At 40.5% G+C, this 17,935-nt stretch overlaps 1 protein-coding gene across 3 annotated transcripts in view; it reads right to left on the bottom strand.

The window, feature by feature from the left end:
• Positions 1-17,935, bottom strand: part of LOC120313608 (mitogen-activated protein kinase kinase kinase 3-like) — a 118,088-nt gene that overhangs the window by 62,357 nt on the left and 37,796 nt on the right. For all 3 annotated transcript variants that reach the window (XR_005558190.1, XR_005558191.1, XM_039355688.1), the window contains exon 3: positions 5,636-5,739. Coding sequence is in view for 1 of the 3 variants with exons in the window: in XM_039355688.1 (XP_039211622.1) it covers positions 5,636-5,739 (104 nt within the window). In the remaining 2 variants the exon portion in view is untranslated. The remainder of the gene's footprint in view (positions 1-5,635; positions 5,740-17,935) is intronic.

Here is a 17,935-nt window from a genome sequence, read left to right as displayed (position 1 = left end):
GTCATAAAAAATCCTTGGTCTAGACACCCTTGGTCTAAAATTTTATGACCTGTGGACTTCAATTCCCAGAATAATTTCTGTGAAAGAACACTTGTACATGCTGGCAGATGAAATTTCATCGTACTTTCCAAATCTACCTGACACCCCATTTGCACTTGCCAGAAGCCCATTCACAGTCAAAGTTGAAAATGTTCCTGAGACAGCACAAGAGGAGTTCATTAAACTTATTAACAGCGATACAGCGAGAACTGATTTCTCTATAATGCCAGTTACAAAATTCTGGATCAAATGTTTGCAGTCATATCCTGTTCTGTCTGAGACTGTGTTGCGCCTTCTTCTTCCATTTCCAACAACATATCTTTGTGAAACAGGGTTTTCCAGCCTGTTGGTTATCAAGTCTAAATACAAAAGTAGACTTGTTGTGGAAGATGATCGTTGTGCTCTTGCAAAGACTGCCCCGAGAATTGCTGATCTGGTGCGAAAGAAGCAACCTCAACCTTTGCACTGACACTGGCTTCCTACACATACTGTTGAAAAATGTAGCAATGTAGTTTACTGCTGTTATACTAAGACTGTTACCCATGCTACACTATGCTTCAAGACAAATTTCATTTATTTGTAATTAGAAATAAATATTTAACAATATATAATTACGTATTGTTTTTGTGATTAATCGCTATGCTTTAATTATGTTCAATTTGTAACAATGAAAATACATCCTGCATATCAGTTATTTACACTGCGATTCATAACAGTAGCAAAATTACAGTTATGAAATAGCAACGAAACTAATTTTATGGCTGGGGGTCACCACAACATGAGGAACTGTATTAAGGGGTCGCGGCATTAGAAAGGTTGAGAACCGCTGGTCTAAATAAAGAGATGTCATTCAGATCTGCCTTGCAAAGAAACTTGCTTGTATCTCCACTCAGTTGGACAGTCCTTAAGACCCAATGCCATTTCTGTGTGTGTGTGTGTGTGTGTGTGTGTGTGTGTGTTGAGCAGAACAGCTCCGTTTTGGAACAATCTGTTGCTGGAAATGGAGAAAAGCAACTCCAGAAGAGAGGAAACATAATAGCTGCATCCTCTTTCTTCACCGTGAAACAATAACAGTGACCTTCTTTCGTTAAGGGCCAGGGGAAACACACCAGGCAACATACACAACAGCAGTTGGCTGGCGAGAAGAAAAATATGAGTGAGGCTTCAGAGAAATAGTGCTGGGTAAAACTCCCCCCCCCCCCGACTTGCTAGAAAAACAAGCATGGGCAAAAAAGAGGCCCAATGAGAAGGGGAAACGACAACCACAATCAGGCTGTGTCCATTTTGCATCCCGGTCCTTCCTGAACCAGCCTTGAACAGATCCCTTCGTCATCTTCATCAGTAGAGTCCAGCTTTCGAAATTTTGCTGCACTCTGGTGTGATCCAGAGAAGCTAAGAGATAAAATTACCCTCGTTGGAGGCAATATGGTTTTTCTCCTTAATATTTCCTTGATTGCGCTGAAATTCTAGTCTATTTGTTTCTTTTTTTAAAAAAGAAACTTTTTTATTATTCTTTTGAATGGTGTGCAAATGTTGCTTATCTCTTTGTGCCTGGTGATGGCAGTTTTGTCTGAGTGCCAGGCTTCTAGGCATTCTCTGGTGTTTGGGGGACTTGGCTTGATCTACGATGCTGATCATTTCCCTGTTGAAACTATGATTAATTATACCTACGGGTCATGAATTTCACCATGTGTTCCAACAGCTAATTGGTGTTGGAACACATGGTGTTCTTCGGCCTGCTGTAGTTCTTTAATTTCATAACTTTATTGATTTTCAAAAATAAAAGATTAAGATAAACAGACAAGAGAAAAAGTTTGAAGGAAAAGGGAGATCAATAGAATAGAATAGAATAGAATAGAATAGAATAGAATAGAATAGAATAGAATAGAATAGAATAGAATAGTAGAGTAGAATGGAATAGAATAGAATAGAATAGAATAGAATAGAATAGAATAGAATAGAGAATGGAATGGAATAGAATAGAATAGAATAGAAAATATGGAATGGAATAGAATAGAATAGAAAATATGGAATGGAATGGAATGGAATAGAATGGAATAGAATAGAACAGAACAGAACAGAACAGAACAGAATAGAACAGAATAGAGAATGGAATGGAATAGAATAGAGAATGGAATGGAATAGAATAGAAAATATGGAATGGAATGGAATGGAATAGAATAGAATAGAAGCTGGAAGGGACCTTGGAGGTCTTCTAGTCCAGCCCCCCGCTCAAGCAGGAGAACCTATACCTTCTCAAACAAGTGACTGTCTAGCCTCTTCTTAAAAATCTCCAGTGATGGAGCACCCACGATTTCTGGAGGCAAGCAGTTCCACTGGTTAATTGTCCTCACTGTCAGGAAGTTTCTCCTTAATTCCAGGTTGCTTCTCTCTTTGATCAGTTTCCAACCATTGTTTCTTTTCCTGCCCTCTAGTGCTTTGGAGAATAACGTGACCCCCTCTTCCTTGTGGCAGCCCTTCAAATACCGGAATACTGCTATCATTTCTCTCCTGTTTCTTCTTTTCTTTAGACTAGCCAAACCTATGTCCTACAACTGTTCTTCCCATGTTTTAGTCTCCAGGCTTTGGATCATCTTAGTTGCTCTTCTCTGAATTTTTTCCAAACTCTCATAATCGTAAATCGAGGACTATCTATATTTTATCTGTATTTATTTGATCAGCCTCCCAACTCCAATAGATACAGGTCTTCCTTGATTTACAACCACAATTGAGCTGAAAGTTTCTGTCACTAAGCAAGACATTCGTTTACTGAATTTTGCCCCATATTACAACCATCCTTGCCACATTTGTTAAGTGAATCGTTGCAGTTATTAAATTAGTAACACGGTTGTTAAGTGAATCCGGCTTCCCCATTGACTTTGCTTGTCAGAAGGTCGCAAAAGGAGATCACATGATCCCTGGACGCTGTGACCGTTGTAAACATGAATCAGTTCTTAAGTGTCCAAATTTTGATCACGTAACCATGGGGAGGCTGCAATGGTGATCAGTGTGACCATTTTTTCAGTGCCGTCGTAATGTCGAAAAGTCACTAAACAAAATGTTGTTAAGTCAAGGTCTATCAGTAATTCAAAAGAATGTGTGGTCTTTGTAAGGAATGTTTCATCTCTGGAAACTCCCCAACTTTTCTCAAGTTATCCCAAGATGATGCTTGCCAAGTTCTGCCTGCTCCCCACCCTCTCCGGTGCATCAGTTTCCATAAAAAATTAATTCCACCTGTCAATCAAAGCATTATTGGCTCATTGGCCACTACAACAGCTGTTAGTGGCCTCGTGAATTTGCTAAACATCTTGAATCATTTTTCAGCCTGGGCTGCTATAAGGCTGAATTCAACTCAGAGAGCTGTTACACCCTGGAGCTCAGCTACGTGTTTGTTTTCGTCAACAAGCAGATGTTGTTATAGTGATGGGAAGAGGAGGACGGGGTTTTTTTGGTATAGAATTTGTGTTATTCAATCTAGAATCTATAATTCAGTTTTTTGATGCATCTTGGTCTTTGCTGACAGCAGAAAGATTAGCAGCAGAATTTTATAGACCCAGAGGCACTCAGAGAAGAGAATTAAAAGCAACTGGATTTAATCCCCAAATCAAATCAATTTTCCAGATTGTATTGTTGGTTTGGATCAAATTAAATAAGCTGTCTCAAAATTAATGCGACGATCCACTGTCTTTTTGCACATGTCAGCCAGAGCTCTTTTCTATGAAGAGGTCAGAGGCCAAAATTGACCATACGTTCCTCTAGTTCAGTGGTTCTCAACCCTTTTAATGCCGCGACCCCCAACCGGTTGTAAGTCGAGGACTACTCAACCGGTCGTAAGTCGAGGACTACTCAACTGGTGCAGCACCATTTGCAGAATGGGACTTTTGGCGGGCTCAGCAGGGCAGAGACAGCCTGGACAATTCCTATTGGCTTTTGAAAGCCAATAGAATAAAAGGGAGTAGCACAGCCAAGGAAAAGGGGAAAAAAATGGTGGACTGCGTTGTTTGGCGACCCCCGTGAAATGGTCGTTCGACCCCAAATGGGGTGCTGACCCACAGATTGAGAACCACTGGTCTAGTTAGCTGCCTTGGCTTTTTAATAAACTTTATTACATTTCAAAGAAAGATAAAACATAAAACAACAGAAAAGGAAAAATGGGGGGAGGAACGGGGGGGGGGAGAGGATCCAAATATTAAAAAGTGAAAAGCTTTGTTTTTTTTTCTTGTCACTTTCCAAATTAGAGGATGACCATTTCTTACAAAAAGGTTAGTCAACCTTGAACATTTTAAGATGGGTGGACTTCAACTCCCAGAATTCTGGAAGTTGAAGTCCACCCATCTTAAAGTGGCAAAACTTCACCAAAATTGATCAAAGATGGTTGAGCTTTATCACAGTTGCCAACCCACTAGGATACAAACATGCTCAGAAGAACAGGGAGAGATGCAAGAGAAGGGACAGCCACAGTCAAGTGGGCACCACGAAAGCATAGAAAAGATGGCCATAGATGGTGGCTAAACTGGATGAGGAATCATGAAGATGCAGAAGAACTAAGGTGTTCTTCAAAGAGAACTCTTTGGAGGTTTAGTGGGCAATCACTTAAACATGACCCGGCAGTGTCCGGCAGCAGCCAAAACAGCTGATCTTTGGTGGTATAAACAGAGGCGTAGAATCAAAATCACATGAAGCATTAATACCACTTTATAAAACCTTAGTAAGACCATACTTGGAATACTGCATCCAGTTTTGGTCACCACATTACAAGACTTTGGAAAAAGTGCAGAGAAGAGTAACTAAGATGATTAAAGGCCTGGACACTAAAATATACAAAGAATGGTTGGAGGAACTGTGTATGGCTAGTTTAGAGACGACTAGGGATAACATGATAGCAGTATTCTAGTATTTGAGGAAGTGATACAAAGAAGAGGGTGTCGACTTATTTTCCAAAGCACCAGAAGGCAAGACAAGAAACAAAGGATGGAAACTAATCAAGGAGCGAAGCAATCTGGAATTAAGGAGAAACTTCCTAACAGTGAGGACAATTAACCAGTGGAACAGCTTGCCTGCAGAAGTTGTAGGAGCTCCATCATTATTTTAAGAAGAGACTGGACAACTATTTGCCTGAAATGGTAAGGGATTTCCTGTTTGAGCAGGAGGCTGGACTAGAAGATCTCTAAGGTCTCCTCCAGCTCTATTCTGGTTCAAATTTGAAGTCTACCCATCTTAAAGTAGCCAACATTGACCAAAACTGAAGTCCATCCCTCTTAAAGTGGACATGGTTGATCAAAAATGAAACAGTCCTGTCTATTTCACATTCCACTCAGAGTGGCTTTTGATAGTGAGCTAGGCAACATATAAATTCAATTAATAAATAAAATAAATATTCTGCTCTTTTGGCTGTAAACCCCAGAACAGCCACATTCTATGAACTTCCAACATGCTGTTTCTCAATCTTGACAGCAAGGCTGGCTGGAGAATTCTGGGAAGTGACAACCACCCATCTTAAAAGCTGCCAAGGTTGAAAAAACACCGCTCTAATCCTTTTTACGTTGTGCAGGAACAGTGCGAACTGCAGGACAGAATCGGAAGGTCCATTTCTCACCTGTTTGTTCGAATGGTTTTTATTCCTGTTGCTGTCTAAAAATCCACCGCATTTGCCAAGAGCGGCGAGGTCCTTCATAATAGAATTAAGAACTTCTTCCTCGTCTGCAAACAGAACAAACAAAAAATTAGATTAGACCTCTGAAACTTTGTGGCATCTTCTCAAGGCCCATATAATACACTGCAAAGATATATAAGTAATCCTCGACTTACAGCCATTGATTTCGGGACCATTCATGGGAAAAAAGGGACTTATGACCGTTTTTCACACTTAATGACAGTTGCAGCATCCCCTTTTGCAACCTTCAGACAAGCAAAGTCAAGGGGGAAGACAGACTCGCTTTACAACTGTGCTACTTACTTAGTAACTGCAGTGATTCTCTTAACAGCTGTGGCAAGAAAGGTCATAAAACGGGACAAAACTCATAACAACAGCCTTGCTTAGCAACGGAAATTTTAGACCCAACTGTGGTTGTTAAATTGAGCTTTGCTTTGGACTGTGTCTTGTGAACTCTAGAGTTTTCTTCCCTGACGAACCCTCTAGTCCTTGACTTATGACCACACCTGAGCCCCAAATTTTTGTTGTTAAGTGAGACATTTGCTAAGAGTTTTGCCCAATTTTTCGATCTTCCTTAAAAGTTGTTAAGTGAATCACTCCAGTTGTTAAGTTAGTGACACGGTTGTTAAGTGAATCCGGCTTCCCCATTAACTTTGCTTGTCAGAAGGTAACAATGAGCCGAGGTGGCGCAGCAGTTAGAGTGCAGTACTGCAGGCCCCTTTAGCTGACTGTGTTCAGCAGGTCAGCGGTTCAAATCTCACCGGCTCAAGGTTGACTCAGCCTTCCATTCTTCCGAGGTAGGTAAAATGAGGACCCAGATTGTTGGGGGCAATGTAAATATATATATATACATTGCTTACTGGTGTATACCGCTTAGAGAGTGCTTGCACTTAAAGCGGTATATAAGTCTCATGAAATAAATAAATAAATAAATAAATCACATGACCCCCCCCGGGACTCTGCAACCGTCATAAGATGAATCAGTTGCCAAGCAACTGAATTTGGATCACGTGATCATGGGGATGCGGGAAGGATTGTAACTGTGAAAAATGTTCTTTCTTCAGTGCTGTTCTAAGTTTGTACAGTCACTAAGTGAATTGTTATAAATTGAGGATTGCCTGTATTGTGGATTTAGTTTAACCTGGTAGATTTATCATGTTTGAGAAACTTTCAAGTGTCTTGTGGACTCTTTGGCCATTGCTTGGTGGACTAGCGTCGGCCTGCTTTGGGCTGAACTTTAATTGGGACAGTTCTGGGTTTTTGGTGAAAGGAACTGCTGGGGAATATAATTAATATTAATATGCCTACTAAACCATCATTACGTGAGACTGGAATAGCACACTAACGAATGCCTGATTCACTTAATAACTGCGGTGATTTGCTTAACAATTATGGCAAAAAAGGTCATAAAACTGGACAAAACCTATCAACTTCCTTGCTTAGCAATAGAAATTCTGGTCCAAATTGTTGGTGTAAGTTGAGGACTTTGAATATAATAATAATAATAATAATAATAATAATAATAATAATAACAACAACAACAACAACAACAACAACAACAACAACAACAACAGTAAAGGGACTTTGGAGGTCATCTAGTCCAACCCCCTGCTCAGGCAGGAAACCCTATACCATTTCAGAGAAATGGCTGTCCAGTCTCTTCTTAAAAACTTCCAGTGTTCGAGCATTCACCGCTTCTGGAGGCAGGTTGTTCCACTGGTTAATTGTTCTAACTGTCAGGAAGTTTCTCCTTAGTTCCAGGTTGCTTCTCTCCTTGGTTAGTTTCCGCCCGTTGCTTCTCATCCTGCCTTCAGGCGCCTTGGAGAATAGCTTGACTCCTTCTTCTTTGGGGCAGCCCCTGAGATACTAGAACACTGCTATCATGTCCCCCCTCGTCTTTCTCTTCGTTAAACTAGACATACCCAATTCCAGCAACCGTTCCTTATATGCTTTAGCCTCCAGTCCCCTAATCATCTTTGTTGCTCTTCTCTGTACTCTTTCTAGAGTCTCAACATCTTTTTTACATCGTGGTAACCAAAACTGGATGCAGTATTCCAAGTGTGGCCTTACCAAGGCATTGAAGAGTGGTATTAACACTTCACGTGATCTTGATTCTATCCCTCTGTTAATGCAGCCCAGCACTGTGTTGGCCTTTTTGGCAGCTGCAGCACACTGGCTCATATTTAGGTGATTGTCCATTAGGACTTATATTCCTACCCAATCACAAAAGTGTCCTTACACACTCAAAGCAAGAACACATAAGATTACGGGGAGCTAATATTCTCCCTCATAATTTTATTAATTATATGTTAATAAAAATTAAGAACAAAAAATGTAAGAATAAAAAAATGAAAAAAGATACATCACAAAGTTTAACGAAAAAGGGAATTTGGGGGTAGGCAAAAGTACGTTTGAACAACAATGCAGATTTGAACACAATACAGTAAAGTTTATAAACTATGATTGAGAATGATTAACATTACTTTAAAAGCTTGAACCATTGAAAATAAAAATAAAAAAGTAAAAATTCTATCAGTAGGAATTGCCATTTAGGAATCTTTAGTTCCCAGAATTCCCCAGCCAGCATGCCTGGACCTCAACTCCCAGAATTCCATAGCCAGCATATCTGGACTTCAACTCCCAGAATTTCCCAGCCATTTAAGAGATAATAGGAAAATTGAGTGCTTCGGACACATTAACGAATGCAAAGGCAAGCCATATCTTAGTGCATCAATTGAAGCACAATAGGTTTTCTTAAGTCATTCTCTTTCCTTCCCCATGCACTCAAATTCAAATGAAATGAATTAGTAATAGTAATAGTAATAGTAGTAAAGTTGGAAGGGACCTTGGAGGTCATCTAGTCCAACTCCCTGCTCAGGCAGGAAACCCTACACCATTTCGGACAAATGGCAGTCCAGTCTCTTCTTAAAAACTTCCAGTGTTGGAGCATCTCCTGCTTCTGGAGGCAGGCTGTTCCACTGATTAATTGTTCTCACTGTCAGGAAGTTTCTCCTTAGTTCTAGATTGCTTCTCTCCTTGATTAGTTTCCACCGTTGCTTCTTGTCCTGCCTTCAGGTGATTTGGAAAATAGCTTAATTCCCTCTTTGTGTCAGCCCCTGAGATATTGGAATACTGCTATCATGTCCCCCCTTGTCCTTCTCTTTGTTAAATTAGACATACCCAATTCTAGCAACCGTTCCTTATATGTTTTAGCCTCCAGTCCCCTAATCGTCTTTGTTGCTAATTTCCTCCTTCAAACACTGCCCTTTAAGAGTAGCAATTTTAAGATATGTGGTCTTCAGCTCCCAGAATTCTGGAAGCAATCTGGCTGGGAATTTGGGGAGTTGAAGTCCATGCACCTTAAAATTGCTTGGGCTACCATAAAGAAGACGGGGGGCGGGAGTCAAGCTATTCTCCAAGGCGCCTGAAGGCAGGACGAGAAGCAACGGATGGAAACTGATCAAGGAGAGAAGCAACCTGGAACTAAGGAGAAACTTCCTGACAGTTAGAACAATTAACCAGTGGAACAATCTGCCTCCAGAAGCTACGAATGTTCCAACACTGGAGGTTTTTAAGAAGAGACTGGACAGCCATTTGTCTGAAATGGTATAGGGTTTCCTGCTTGAGCAGGGGGTTGGACTAGATGACCTCCAAGGTCCCTTCCAACTTTATTATTTTATGGATCATCGCAGTCAGCCAGATGTTCGGACTGGATTTGGCATTTTGATCTACCTATCGAGTCCTTACCCAGGACCTGGGATAGGCAGATGTGGATGTTGGATGGTATTACAGATATCATCGCAGGATAGAGGCAGTTCCTAGTAAGGCCGCCTTTTGCAATTGACTAATGGCGAATTTGTCAATGCCGATGATGATGTTCAAATGCTGCTCCAGTTGTTTTGGGATTGCACCCAAGGCGTCTATTACTATTGGTACTACCCTTGCTTGCTTTTGCCACAGTCTTTCTATTTCTATTTGTAGGTCATTGTATTATTATTATTATTATTATTATTATTAGTAGTAGTAGTAGTAGTAGTAGTAGTAGTATATATAATGCTCTTTTCCCTAGAACTGAGAGACGCCTGGCCAAAACCTCACCTGTTGGCTTTGTGGCTAAAGCAGGACTAGATCTTACCCCCTCTCCCAGTTTCTACCATTGGGCTTTTAACCTCTACATCCTGTCCTGCACTGCAGCACTGCTAAAATTTAGACAGTGGCTATCATGTTTATATGCCCTGCAACAGACACTATGCCACCACAATGTGTATAAAAAAACAGCCCAACCCTCACAGTGAAAAAAAAAAATCCTGATATTTTAAAAGTGGCTGCAAACTTCCAGAACTGTGTGCCTGATACAGGTAACTACTCGGGTTACCACCACAATTGAGCCCCAAAATTTATGCTGTTAAGTGAGACATTTTGCCCCATTTTACAACCTTTCTTGCCACAATTGTGAAGTGAATTATTGCAGTTGTTAAGTTAGTCACATGTGACTAATTGCTAAGTGAATCTGGCTTCCCCCATTGACTTTGCTTGTCAGAAAGTCACAAAAGGGGATCACGCGACCCAAGGACACTGCAACCGTCATAAATGTGAGTCAGCAGTCAAGCATCTGAATTTTGATCATGTGACCATAGGGATGTTGTAAGGGTCGTAAGTGTGAAAAGTGCTCAAGAGTCACTTCTTTCAGTGCTGTTGCAACTTTGAACAGTCCCTAAACGAATTGCGAGTGTTGGGCCCTCTTGACCACCTGTACGTGAGGGCCCAACAGTTCAGAATGAAAAAATCCCAATATTTTAAAAGTGGCTGCAAACTTTTACTTGGTGCCAGTTCTGCATGCCTAAAACTTGATCTAGATATAAATGTTTATGCTCTCCATGGCTTTCAATACTTTTATATAGACTAGAATATAGAAATAAGAACAGAACATAATAGAAGCTGGAAGGGTCCTTGAAGGTCTTCTAGTCCAGCCCCCTACTTAAGCAGTAGACCCTATACTGGGGGGGTAGGCAACCTTGGCTCTTTTATGACTCGTGAACTTCAACTCCCAGAATTCCTGAGCCAGCATGGCTCAGCTTGGAAACCTCTCCCTTTCCCCTCAGCATGGCTGGCTCAGGAATTCTGGGAGTTGAAGTCCATCAGTCATAAAAGAGCCAAGGTGGCCTACCTCTGGCCTAGGCCTAGGCCGCTTTATGACTGGTGGACTTCAACTCCCAGAATTCCTGAGCCAGCATGGCTCAGCTTGGAAACCTCTCCCTTTCTTCTCAACATGGCTGGCTCAGGAATTCTGGGAGTTGAAGTCCACGAGTCATAAAAGAGCCAGGGTTGCCTACCCCTGGTCTAGGCCTAGGCCGCTTTATGACTGGTGGACTTCAACTCCCAGAATTCCTGAGCCAACATGGCTCAGCTTAGAAACCTCTCCCTTTCCCCTCAGCATGGCTGGCTCAGGAATTTGGGAGTTGAAGTCCACGAGTCATAAAAGAACCAAGGTGGCCTACCCCTGCCCTATACCATTTCAGACAAGTGGCTGTCCAGTGTTTTCTTAAAAATCTCCAGGGATGAAACACCCACAAGTCGTTTTGTTGATTAATTGTCCTCATAGTTAGGAAGTTTCTCCTTAATTTCAGGCTGTTTCACTCCTTGATTAGTTTCCATTCATTGTTTCTTGTGCTGCCCTCAGGTGCTTTGGAAAATAAGTTGATCCCCCTCTTCTTTGTGGCAGCCCCTCAAATATTAAAATACTGCTATCATGTCACCCCTAAACCTTCTTTTCTCTAGACAAGTTAAACCCAATCCTGCAACCCATTCTTCCTATGTTTTAGTCTCCAGGCCTTTAATCATCTTAGTTGCTCTTCTTGGCACTTTTTCCAAAGTCTCAACATCTTTTTGTGATGTGGTGGTGACCAGAACTGTTTGCAGTATTCCAGGTGTCATCTTACTACGGATTTATAAAGCAGTACTAATCTGCTTTATAATCTGATTTTGATTCAGACTATCAGAAAAAAATTGACATCTTCTAGCATATGTATATTTTTTAAAAAAAAAAAGATGCAAAATTATTTTCAAAGGTATGTAAGTGGGATGCTGTTACCTAATTAATACTGTGCAACAGCAGGCCTGGCTGGAAATTTGTGTTACTAGATTTTGCAGAGCATATTTCCAGAGAGGAAAAACGTATGATGTGCAGCTCAAAGAATGTGGAGTGGGCCGAGATCCAAAAAAACTGAAATAATATCAGCTTTAAATGAGCAAATATCTCTGCTGTTCTTCCTCAACAGTCCTCTGGGGGGCCAAGGAAAATTATCACAGAAAGGGAGTGAGGATCACTTCCTTTAGTTCGCTTGATTTCCCAAAGCTTTTGTGTTTTGTGTTTGGGGAAATCCTTTCTCCTGAACTCTGCAAACCAAAATAATCAGCGGTCCTTCGTGGTTGCACTTTAAACAGCAAATGGAACAATTTTTTTCCCCTGCAAAAAAAGTTAACATTTCAGGTGAACTTGCAACTTGAAGCAACGAGTGATATCTTTGGTTGCAAAGCTATCCATCATATAAACTTTGTTTATTAAAGGGCTTCTGCCAGAGATGGCGTTTTTTCCAATCAAGGTTGATTGCAACTCTAGGGATCCTCCTTAGAAGATTCCATGGAAGGATGGGAATCCTGTTTCCATCACCAGCTTAGCCCAGTGGTTTTCATAGTTGGTAACTTTAGAGGTGTGGAATTCTGGGAGTTGAAGTCCACACCTCTTAAAAGCACCTTAAAGCAGGATTTTGTAACTGTGGGATGATGATCCAGTTTTGTTTAGTTTGTTTTTTAAAAACCTTTTCAGAAATGTAATTTAGAATAAGCAAGGCTCAAAATATTTATCCCATATTCTTCCTAGGAGAACATCTGCAAAGTTTCTATAACAACCTGTGGCTTATCCAAAATGTGAAAAATAGAACAAAAGTATGGAATAAAGTTCTCCAAATAGATGATATACCTGAGTTGAAACCAAGGTTTTGGAATAATCACTGGGGGATATTATGGGCCAGTCTATGTTCACAACAGTAAATATGAAAGGAAATAATGAAGAAGGGGATCCACCTATTCTCTAAAGCACCTGAAGGCAGGACAAGAAGCAACGGATGGAAACTAATCAAGGAGAGGACCAGCCTAGAACTAAGGAGAAATTTCCTGACAATTAGAACAATTAATCAGGGGAACGGGGTGCCTCCAAAAGTTGTGAATGCTCCCACACTGGAGGTGTTCAAGAAGAGATTGGACAACCATTTGTTTGAAATGTATAGAATCTCCTGCTTGAGCGGGGGGGTGGACTAGACCACCTCCAAGGACCCTTTCAACTTTGTACTTTGTTATTCTGATACTAAATCAGAGAGAAAGGAGGGGAGGTAATATAGACAAGATGGCCCAAGTGAAGCCCCCAGGAAATGTTACATCAGGGTTATATCTTAAGGCTCTCGGTCTCCCAAGTCTAGTTGAGGGAAAAGCATCTAGGGGGGAAAAAAAGCTAAGTAGAGCTTGACCTGATTGGATGAGACACCACCAGGAAACCCAAATCTATTAAAAATCCTAGAAGCAAATGGTGCCAAATCACTTTCTTTTTCTTGCCAGGAAAGCTACCGAGATAATTTCCAACCCATAAAAAAGTACAGGTTGTCCTTGCTTAACAACTGCCTCATTCAGTGACCATTTGCAATCAGAGTGGTCATGAAAAATTATTTTGAAATCTTCTTCGCATTTATATCTTTTGCAGGTCTGTAAAGCAAAAGAAAGTAAGTAAGACTATAGCCCAATCACTGTTTTACTCAGCAACTGCTTTGCTTAACAACCAAGTTCCTAGTCCCAATTGTGGTCACTAAACGAGGACTCCAAGATTCCACCCAAAGACTGGACCAACTAGGAATCAGGACACAAAAATAAGCAAATCAGAAACTTGGCTGGACAAACAAACACTTACTTGGGATTCATTTAACTGTGATAAAAAATCAGCTCAGATCATTAACGATTCGTTTAATGACTGCATTGCTTAGTGACTAAAATTCCAGTCCTAACTGTGGTTGTAAGTCTAGGATTTGTAGCTGGCTGACCGGCCGTACTCAGCATGTGGTCCTTAATGGAACTTCATCTACATGGAGGGAAGTGTGTAGTGGGGTGCCCCAGGGCTCTGTTCTGGGCCCAGTGCTCTTCAACATCTTCATCAACGATTTGGACAAAGGGATAGATGGGGAACTCATCAAATTTGCGGACGACACCAAGCTGGCAGGAATAGCCAACACTCCAGAAGACAGGCTTAAGATACAGAAGGATCTGGACAGACTTGAACATTGGGCGCTATCTAACAAAATGATATTCAATGGTGAAAAAAGTAAAGTTCTACATTTAGGCAAGAAAAACCAAATGTACATGTATAGTATAGGACAGTGGTGGCGAACCTATGGCACGGGTGCCAGAGGCGGCACTTGGAGCACATGTGCCGTTGCCCCAGTCTTGCCTCCCCCCATGACACCCTCCTCACCAGCAGCCCTCCTAGAAAAGGGTCTCCCCCAAGTGTGGCCCACGCAGAGCAGTGCAGTCAAGGACATGGCAGCCAGGCAGCGTAGGCAAGATTCTGTCCTCACGCCCCATCGCGCCCAATTGATGCTGTGGGGCACGGGCAGATGGCATGACTGCCATGGTGCTGCTGGGCGATCTGTGGCAGGCCCTGGAGGCGATGAGTGGCCCTGCGGGCTGGTGGAGTGGGGGTGGAGCAGGGGCGGGGCAGGGGCGGGACCAGTTTTTGGGCACTCGGTCTCTAAAAGGTTCTCCATCACTGGTATAGGAGGTACCTTGCTCAATAGTAGCAACTGTGAGAGGGACCTCGGAGTCCTAATGGACAATCACCTAAATATGAGCCAGCAGTGTGCTACAGCTGCCAAAAAAGCCAACACAGTGCTAGGCTGCATTAACAGAGGGATAGAGTCAAGATCACGTGAAGTAGTAATACCACTTTACAAGGCCTTGGTAAGGCCACACTTGGAATACTGCATCCAGTTTTGGTCACCATGATGTAAAAAAGATGTTGAGACTCTAGAAAGAGTACAGAAAAGAGCAACAAAGATGATCACGGAACTGGAGGCTAAAACATATAAGGAACGGCTGCTGGAATTGGGTCTGTCTAGTTTAACGAAGAGAAGGATGAGGGGGGACATGATAGCAGTGTTCCAATATCTCAGGGGCTGCCATAAAGAAGAGGGAGTCAAGCTATTCTCCAAAGTGCCTGAAGGCAGGACAAGAAGCAACAGATGGAAACTCATCAAGGAGAGAAGCAACCTAGAACTAAGGAGAAATTTCCTGACAGTTAGAACAATTAATCAGGGGAATGGGGTGCCTCCAAAAGTTGTGAATGCTTCCACACTGGAGGTGTTCAAGAAGAGATTGGACAACCACTTGTCTGAAATGATATAGGGTTTCCTGCCTGAGCAGGGGATTGCACTAGAAGACCTCCAAGGTTACTTCCAACTCTATTACAATTACTGTTATTATTACTACTATTTGTAAATAGTAATAATTGTGGTCGTAAGCTGAGAACTACACATAAAGCAATGTACAAGGAATCAAGCAATAAATATGCAAATTTCAGAATATTGCTGTTGATCAATCAAAAGAAAATATATTAATTGAATGGGTTGCTTTTTTGGAAGGAAATATGTTGCTAGATCAGTTCTTACTTTAAAAATCACGGGGTCTGTGGGGGTAGATTTCCTAGAAAGCCAAAATTATAACATATAAATAAAAACTCATTTATATTCCTCTGTGTCATCCATGTTTGCTTCACAGGAAGTAGAATTTTCCCACTGCTGGTTTTAACTCAACTTCCCTTTTTATACTGTTCTTAAGAACTCAGCTGCCTCTCACACAAATATCTTTGAATTTAAATGTTCAGGTGGGAGGGGGGAGCTCTCTTTAAAAAGAGGAAATAAGCGGCTTTGAAAAACAGAAGAAAAATCAGAAACGCAGAAATGCCTGGTTATCATATAGGCAAAACACTTATTTGGGTTCACGTTAAAAAAAGGAAACTAAAAATTCTAAAGTGAAAAAGAAATACAGTGAAAACTGGGTGATAATGACTTAGATATTTTATCTATTTTGCAGTAATTTACATATCTATTAATTGTATATATAGAATTTTAGAGCTGGAAGGGACCTTGGATATCTTGAGGCTGACTTTTGCTTCTATCATTTTGGGAGGGGGAAAGCAGCTTCTCCTTTTCCGCTTTACCCATGCCACAAATAATTTTGGGCGCTTAAATCAGGCCTCGTCCAATCTTCTTCCCAGACTTAAGGGCCCAAATGTCACAACTTTCCTTTTTAAGGAAGCTGCTCCAAACCTCTGAATCATCTTAGCTGACTTCAGCTCCACATTTAACCCTTTGGAGGTGCAACAACTAGAACTACACACCCTGTCCCAGTTGCAGTCACCCAATTTAATTTGCATAAAGACTAATATTGGACTATTGACACTTCATGACAATTGTGGTTAGTTGGGTTAGTGAAACTAGAAGTTAGGGACCAGAAAAAGAGAATTCAGTAGAAGCGCAAAATAACATCAGACCTTCATTTGTGAGGGAACTTTTTCAACTATAATTGAAAAAGATGAGGTATCAACAAAGTTCTTGTCAAAAAAAACCCCAACAAAGCATTATGATGGCCAATGAATTAGACAAACTGTAGGTGTTTCCCTCAAGCAGATGTGAGTCAGAAGCACTATCTGAAGACAAAACTCCCATGTTCTTCATACATGTGTTACCATCATTTGTTTGGTTCGAAGTTACAACAGCACTGAAAAAAGTGACTTATGGCCGTTTTTCACACTCATGACCATTGCAGGATCCCCATGATCACATGACCAAATTTCAAACGCTTAGCAACTGGTTCAGATTTATGACTGTTGCTGTGTCCCAAGGTCAAGTGATCTCCTTTTGCGACCTTCTGACAAAGTCAACGGATAACCCAGATTCACTTAACAACCGTGTTACTGACTTAACAACTGCAATGATTCACTTAAAAACTATGCCAAGAAGGGTTGTAAAACGGGACAAAACTCATTTAACAACTGTCTTGCTTAGAAATTTTGGATTCAGAAGTGGTCATATGTGGAGAATTACTTGTACACTTTTTTTAAAATCAAATTTATGACATTTCAAAAACATATAAAATATAAAATAACAAAAACCAGAAAAATTTGGATCAAAAAGGGAAGTTAGAAATTGACAAAAAATAGGAGACAGATTGTCTTCTGACTTTCTTCAATACCAGAACAAATTATATCTATATCAATATATCTATATTTCTATCTGTATCCATCTATTTATATTTATATCTATCTATCTGTATCTATCTATATCTATAGTCAGTTTTTGAAATGGTCACAAAGTTAAATGCATGTTAACATAAAACCACAGGGCTGAGACTTTTATATGGATAGAGGTGGAAAGATACACAAATACCCACAACTGAAGAGCGGATTTTGAAATTGGCAAGAGATGGCAAAACTGACTACGATCTCATTTTTAGTTCTGTTCGGAGAACCACTTTTGGATTTCTTGCTTGAGAAAAGATAAAAATAAAGTTTTGAACTGAGGATTTGACAGATTTGTTAGGATTATAGAAATATCATACATTTTTATTCTTATTAATAGCATGCACTCTGCATTTTTTGTTTAAAATGAAAGTAAAAGGTCTTTTATTGTACAATTTTTAATATTATTTTGATTGTTTAATCTGTATATTTTTGCATGATATTTTTCTGTTTTTGAGTAAAAGGTTACTTTAGATATAGAAAAATATAGATATATAGATGCAGATAGATATATAGATGTAGATATATAGATAGGGATAGAGAGATAGAGATAGAGATAGTAGAGATAGAGATAGATAGATAGATAGATGGATAGATAGATAGATAGATAGATAGATAGAGACAGACAGACAGACAGACAGACAGACAAGGTGGGTAGGTAGGTAGAGACAGACAGATAGATTAGATAGGTAGGTAAGTAGGAGGGTAGATAGATAGATAGATAGATAGATAGATAGATAGATAGATAGATAGATAGATAGATACAAAGACAGACAAGTAGGTAGGTAAGTAGACAGATGTACAGACAGACAGATAAGGTAGGTAGGTAGGTAGACAGGCAGATATGGATGACAGATAGATATAGAGAGATAGACAGATGGACAGACAGACATGGATGACAGATA

Source organism: Crotalus tigris, unplaced genomic scaffold (genome assembly GCF_016545835.1).
Source record: "Crotalus tigris isolate CLP2741 ecotype Arizona unplaced genomic scaffold, ASM1654583v1 scf7180000018733.473104, whole genome shotgun sequence".
NCBI classification, from domain to species: domain Eukaryota; kingdom Metazoa; phylum Chordata; class Lepidosauria; order Squamata; family Viperidae; genus Crotalus; species Crotalus tigris.
Note: the sequence above shows the minus strand (reverse complement) of the source record. Positions and strands in the feature narration are given on the sequence as shown.